The 7,146-nt window shown below is 35.1% G+C and overlaps 1 protein-coding gene across 1 annotated transcript; it reads left to right on the top strand.

The window, feature by feature from the left end:
* Positions 1-4,114: 4,114 nt before the first annotated feature.
* Positions 4,115-6,846, top strand: LOC131034973 (transcription factor BHLH089). Its single transcript, XM_057966592.2, has 6 exons — positions 4,115-4,911; positions 5,580-5,810; positions 5,898-5,963; positions 6,069-6,137; positions 6,241-6,313; positions 6,519-6,846. Exons 1-5 carry the CDS (start codon positions 4,369-4,371, stop codon positions 6,307-6,309), a joined length of 978 nt encoding a protein of 325 aa, XP_057822575.1. The 5' UTR covers positions 4,115-4,368; the 3' UTR covers positions 6,310-6,313; positions 6,519-6,846.
* Positions 6,847-7,146: the final 300 nt, after the last annotated feature.

The raw sequence follows: 7,146 nt of genomic DNA, 5'->3' as shown, positions 1-7,146 counted from the left end.
ACTATGTGTTACCCATCACTAACTCATATGGTACTATGTGCTACCCAACACTAACTCATATGGTCCCAAATAGCCTTCACATGCTTCCTCTAGCTAGCACATGTTATCCTTCTCTAGCACGTGTACTAGGAACATCAACAAAGTTGACCAATGACACGGTGAACACTCTATCACTTATAATTTTTGTCCACTGAAGATTAACCTCTGAAATTTTGTAATGTGATACATCATATGTGCAACTTTACTTTGCTTCCAAACTGCAAGCCATAACTCACAACTCTGGGAGAATACAAAGCACAACACCATGACAATGTAATTAGGTGCACATATAGTCTCTAAGAAACAAACCTTAGAAGTGCATACTATAGACATTCTCTGACCTCCACAATCGACTGAAATTGCTACATGATGGTACAAATGGCATTCTACAAGAGAGATATCCAGCATGGATCAATTTTACCCTTTTGAAATGTAGATGCTTTTACATGACATGACAATAATTCAATGCTTCAATAATATTCCACATACCTTGCCATCAATGACAAAGCTAACAACACCCTTGACATCATTGACAACATTATGTCCAACATACCCTTTGAACCTATCCACTAGGGGGTGAAATATGTGAAGTACATTTCTTGTTTGATTGGATCAAATTTATTTCTCATCCTCTTCTACATGTATGGGATAATTGCAATTGTATATTACCTTCTTGTTCACTTTTCTCTATTTCTACCTAAATCTTATGTATTTACTACCAATAGAGAGACTAATATTTTTTTATTTTAGTTTTTTCAGTACACCAGGGGTATCCCCGCGACCCAGTCCAGCGACCCAACCTGCCTTACCTTGGGCTTACTTTTATTGCCAAGTTGGGGCCAGAAAGGGGTGAACTAAGGCGAGACTAGTCCCCTAGGGAGAGAATCCAGAGCCTACAACCAGTCCTCCCTCTTAAATCCGAGAGGGAGTCGAACCCGAGATGATGGGGAGCAAACCCACTGCCCAAGCCAACTCACCTACCCGTATGGGCTATAGAGAGACTAATATTTTAACATTTAGATAGGCTTGGGGGAATTTCAATGACACTTGGGGAGAAGAAAGAAAAATATTTTATCATTTATTATTAATCAAGCTAACGAGTTGGGAGAGTTTCAGAAATGGGGCCCTATTGAGACTTAGTGTTGAGGAGATATGATAGAGTCACAAAACTTGTAAAGCTACAATGCTTGCAATTATGGGCATATGATGTGTTTTTAATTATGGGAGTGGATAGCCTCCAAGATTGGTAAGGGTTTGCATTTTTGGAACATAGTGCTACCATTTTGGAGAAGTAAGAAATGAAGAGGGAATACATATTAAGGAGAATATTGATAAGGAGGAAGTTGCATAAATTGTTGCACAAGAATCTAGGTGGTACTTGACAAGGACCCTTGATACTAAGGGGAGAATTGGGAAGAAATCACAAACCATGAAGTAAAAATAAGGGGACTCATAATGATGTAATTGGAGAAGGAGGAGGAGACGAGGGGAGAAAACTTGTAGTGGGAGAGGTTTGAGTTACTGTGCTTGTTGTGATTGATGTATTGAGTTCTAGTTGATTTCTTCTTTAGAGGGTCCCCAATACTTTTATAAACTTTTCTCCTTGTGTTTCTTAGGGTCACCCTCCCTATAGCTATTAGTTTAAGATTTACATTTTTTGGTGGCAAGTAGTTACTATGATGATATTGTAACTTGGAAATTCCTTTATTACTTAAGGTTATTTACTTTATTTTTGGCTCCCTAGGGGTTGTTCTTATATTACTATTGTTACTTGGACAAGTTCTATTACCTTATTTTGTGTTGGAACCTGTGCCTAAATAAGCAATGCTATTTGTTGAGTTAGGACATGGATCCAATGTTATTGTGGGTTTTATTGGAATTTCACACCTTGACTACTCTTGTGTGTCATTGGATACTAAGTAGGAATGGTTATTCTAAGAGCTTGATTTTGGTAACCAAGTGTAACTAGTTCAACCTATGTCTCTTTATTATATAATAAAATTACACGATCTTCACCTATTCTTTACTTGAGACTAAGCCTAAATGAGTTTCCTTTTATAGCTTTGCAAACTAGTCATCTAGGGAAATAAAGGGATGTCCAATCTATTATCTATATTTCCACCAAGCATCAATAGAGTGATCTTACTAGGGTTAGTTATTTAAACTCTTCTATTTATCTTTCATGTTATTGACCAAGTTCTTATAATGATCTCATAAGGTATAAGATTATTAGGAACCAATTCATAAATTTATCTTCTCTTATAAAAGATCTCATAATCTACAAGATTATTTTGGAAAGCTTACTCTTAATGTCACATTATTATAAAATTTCATGCCATGATTACTTTGTTTGTTCATGAAAAAGGTGATTTAAATAAAAAATTATGTCTAACGAAATTCTTCCATGTGGATTGGAAGGAAAAATGGTAACACATAGAATGTATAAAGGCCACACATACATGTTGACAATGTAATCTAATACGAACATAATATGGTTTTCCTTGTTTCTCAAAATTGGGTGATAGTATTTGAATAAATTGTAAAATTAGCATGTTGCCCAAAAGTGGGGTAGGTCTTTATTCTCCCACCCATACAATAAAAAAATTAGATCTAAAACCCTAATAAAGAACAACTAAAAGCTAAGGGGAATAAGAAAGCCAAGGGAAAAACACCACTTAAATGAAATAATCTTAGAAACTAATTAAATTAATAAAGATCTAAATATATAATTAACCTAGACAAGAGAGTTGGAACTTTAAAAAAAATGTTGAATTAAATGTAAATGTCATAATTTAATTTGAAGGTTAAAAAATGATGTAGAAGATGTCAAAAATTGATTTGCCATAGTGGTGGATTTTTAGGGCTTGCTCAAATGAATATCTAAATATTTACAAAAAGACCACATTTCACTCTAGTTTAGATATATTGAGAAATTGATCTTACCAAGTGTGGAAATGATCTAGTACATAGACTTGAATGTGTTCCTATAGGAATGAATTAGCATAAAAGTGGCAATTGAAATTTGTTCACCTTGATCTTTCAGTACTATTTTTAATAAGGACTAGCAGTGTTTACAATCATGTTTGGACAATTTATTGAATTGCAAGGGTCATGCTCTCCTCAATCATATTCGTAGTGGATCAAATTTATAACTCTGAGTTAAATATTGAAGATGACAATCAAGCTTGCAATGGTGCTTATATGATGTCACAAGTAAAAAATGTAGAATAGATCTTTATCTAGATGTTATTTTAATAATCCAACATATGGAATTGATGATTTTAAAATGAATGAACGAATCTCTTTAAATACAATAACATAAAAACACAAACACTACAAATATGTGTTGATTCAAATCACAATGACTACTAAAAAAGCTACTACATTTATTTTGAATTTAAAATTTAAAAATTTATGATTCAAATTTACAACTACAAATCTAACACATTGACTATGCAACCAACAAAATTACCTTCATGATAATTGTTAAAAGTGTTTTGGTAATGAATAATCGAACCATTTTGTCGACTGCATAGACACGATCCAAATCTAATCCATCAATAATAAATTTACAAATTAAAATTAACCTTTAAAATAAACTGTAATAAAATCTAAATATAAAAATCTAAATATAACAAAACCATAAAACAAATTCATAGAGAAATACCTATACCACATATAAACCAGTCATTAAATTAAAGAAAACACAAGGACACGTATATACCAATTTTACGAAAAGCATTTGCAAATTTGAAACGATCGCACATTTAGCTAAAATAAGCCAATTGCCTAATAAGATAATAATAAAAATAGAATTGAAAAGAAAATACCTGCGGACATAAAAATGAATACGGCACAGACAGAATTCTTTGTAAGCCACTTAGCCGTCATTAACTTTCCGCACACGGTTAGCGGTCAACATTGACCGCCAACTTTTCCCGTACATTTATTTGTTGCGTGATTACGATGAGATCATGATTCATATTAAAGCAAAACTAAAATGGTAAAATAATCCTTGTATTTCGGTCAGCACGTGGTTTTGTTTACATGTGATTCGCAAGTACAAAACGGCTAATGAGCTAAGTCTGGGCTGGAATTTCTACTACACAGACCTAACCAGAGGAAATTTCCTAGAGAGCATTTAAATACCCGGTGTGTAATGAATTTCCACACTTTTCCATTTACTTTAATGTTTGCAACCAGCGTTTTCTGGAAGATTTGTCTGTGCAATCTTTTAATGGTAGTCTAGAGAGTATATATAGAGATTGTGATTGATTCCTTGAGGAATCCAGAGAGCTCTGAATTGGTTTGAGGTGTGAAAGGTGTTGTATGGATAGTTTCGCAATGGTCAGGCACAATTGTCCTGCGGATATGGAGTTCAACTGTTTAGAGTTCTTTTCAAGCCACGAAATGCAGACGTCGTTGTCGGAGAATCTGTTCGTCGATGCTTTAATGGAGGACGATTATTTGCCCGCTTTGCTTGGTCTTTCGCCTAATTTGCTTCATCAGACGAGTCGCCCTAGCGGTTCGGAGGTTTTCCCCCTAACGGAACATTCGAACGGGAATTTAGCAGGGGATTTGCAGCAGGGAATTGTGGCATGGCATAATGCGCCGCAGTCTGCGGTGACGAGCCAGTGTAATTTGACAGGAATCGAACCTGCGACCTGCGCTTTGCCTGCGATTCCTTCTGACCTGGCGTTCGTAGAAAGGGCGGCGAAATATTCGTCCTTTGTGGAGGAATGTAGTCCAAAAGCCGAGGAATCCGCTGGAATTGTTACGAATGGCAATGGCAGAGAAAATGCTTCCGCATCTGGCGTGTCCGGAAATGAAGTCAAGTACGGCTGTCGCAAGAAGCGTAAAAATGTTGTCGAGGTATGAGCTTTAATCATTGAAATTGCTGAAGTTAAAGCCAGAGTGAATGATGGAACTTCCGTCTTCAAATTTTCAACACTAAAAATTGAGAAATTGAGTCGAAATTTACGGCCTGAAGTTCAGATTATGCTTATTTTTCGTCGGCTTCTAAATTCAAAAGCTGATGCTCAGTTTATGTTACTCTGCTTTAAATTTAAAGCCTGATGTCTAGTTTATGTTTATTTCTCGTCTCGTCTGCTTATAAATTTACTTTCTGAAGTTCAGTTTATTTCTTGTCATTTACAAATTTACAGCCTGAGTTTATTTCTCGTCTTTTTAATAAATTTACAGTTTGTTTCTTGTGTTTTATAAATTTACAGCCTGAAGTTCAGTTTATTTCTCTTCTGCTTACAAATTTACAGCCTGAAATTTCAGTTTATGTTTATTTCTTGTCTGCTTATAAATTTACAGCCTGAAATTTCAGTTTATGTTTATTTCTTGTCTGCTTATAAATTTACAGCCTGAAGTTTCAGTTTATGTTTAGTTCTCGCTTGCTTATAAATTTACAGCCTGAAATTTCAGTTTATATTTATTTCTCGTCTGCTTATAAATTTACAGCCTGATGTTCATTTTATGGTTTTTTACTCGTCTGCTTATAGATTTACATTCCTACTTTATACGATGCGCAGGCTGTGAGTTGCGATGCGCTGAAAGGAAAGCGCTGCAAAAGCGCAGAGAGTGAGAAGGACGCCTTTGAAGATTCCAAGCGCAAAGCGGATCAAAGTAATAATAGTTACTGTACGGGAAAAGTAGAGGACGCAAGGAATGTGAAGGCTCCAGCGTTGCCTGACAAAAAGGATTACATTCACGTTAGGGCACGGCGTGGCCAAGCCACTGATAGCCACAGCTTAGCCGAAAGAGTAAGTAATTTGCATGTTTGTTCTTGCACATTTTAAATATTCCTCCAAAACAGAGCATAATAAATGTTATTTGTGCGTTTGTTGCAGGCGCGGAGGGAAAAAATTAGCAAAAGAATGAAGGTTTTGCAGGATCTGGTTCCAGGATGCAGTAAGGTACGGCTCATCATTCATCTCAATAGTTAACAAAATTAGTAAATGCGTCTTACGTCCTTTAATTCGTTTTCTGAGATCATTTATTTACTTTGAATTTCTTTACAGAGCACGAGTAAAGCATTGATGCTGGACGAGATCATCAATCACGTTCAGTCTCTGCAGCGTCAAGTTGAGGTACAGTACTCTGAAGAAAACAACAAAAACAAAAAATCACTTTCCTTTTCTCAAAAGCTGGAGTTCACGATTTCTTACACCTGTTACAATTTATGTTGGGCAGTTCCTTTCGATGAAGCTCGCAACTTGCAGTCCTATAGTCGACATCGACATGTACCGTTTCTCGCGCTAACCGTGTATGTACCGGGTTGTAAAATTTGATATTGTGGACTTCTGCTTGACGATCAAGCCTATAATTAATAGATTTCCGTAGAAAGAAGCAGTTCATCCTGAATTTAATGTTGTTTTAGCTGTTCTTGAAGGTTTCTGTGCGTTAAAAATTCAACAACTAGGCATTTTTTTCCTGAAATCTTAAAGTATTTTTGAAAATTCTGTGTGCAGATCATGATTAGCTGTTTCAACGTTAAATTCTCCGGAAGGCTTTCCCACAGACAACTTCAATTCTTGACATGATATGTGTTTTTCAACGGCCAAGCCTGTACCAGAAAACACAGCCGATATTTTGAACAGTTACATAGGCATTTTAGAGTTCGTATGCAGAGAAATATTGCATACTCATACTGTTTATCGCAATTAATGCTGTTGTATGAATTTATCTATCACGGCTACATTATTAGCCGTGAATTTCCTAGTCGGAATTTCATCTCACATTTGAGTTCAGGTTCTCTGTAAGTATGTATAACATTATTTTCAGCTATTTTTAAGCTTACGTGAGAGTGTCCATGAGGTAAGGAAGGAAATCTAGAAGATTAACTACAAAGATTTTTATGAAATAAAAGTTGTGTGGAGAAAAAATGACTGTCAATATGTCATGTTTACTTAATTAGATACCCATTATGTTTAGATACATATAATTTTAAAAAAAATTTACAATATTTTTTATGAATAAGTGTATCAATATTTTATTTATTTGAAAAAATAATACACATTTATAAAAAAATGGGTGGATACTAAATTACATCTTGAGAATTATACATGAACTAACTTGAAGATTAACATAAAACCAAAA

This window comes from Cryptomeria japonica, chromosome 4 (genome assembly GCF_030272615.1).
Source record: "Cryptomeria japonica chromosome 4, Sugi_1.0, whole genome shotgun sequence".
NCBI lineage: Eukaryota > Viridiplantae > Streptophyta > Pinopsida > Cupressales > Cupressaceae > Cryptomeria > Cryptomeria japonica.
This window is presented reverse-complemented; position numbering and strand designations above follow the sequence as displayed.

Bases quoted from the DNA above. Each gene is read 5' to 3' on its own strand.
- LOC131034973 (XM_057966592.2), top strand. From the start codon at position 4,369: ATGGATAGTTTCGCAATGGTCAGGCACAATTGTCCTGCGGATATGGAG. The intron at 4,912-5,579 runs GTATGAGCTTTA...TACGATGCGCAG, and splicing joins AGCGTAAAAATGTTGTCGAG to GCTGTGAGTTGCGATGCGCT. The intron at 5,811-5,897 runs GTAAGTAATTTG...CGTTTGTTGCAG, and splicing joins GCCACAGCTTAGCCGAAAGA to GCGCGGAGGGAAAAAATTAG.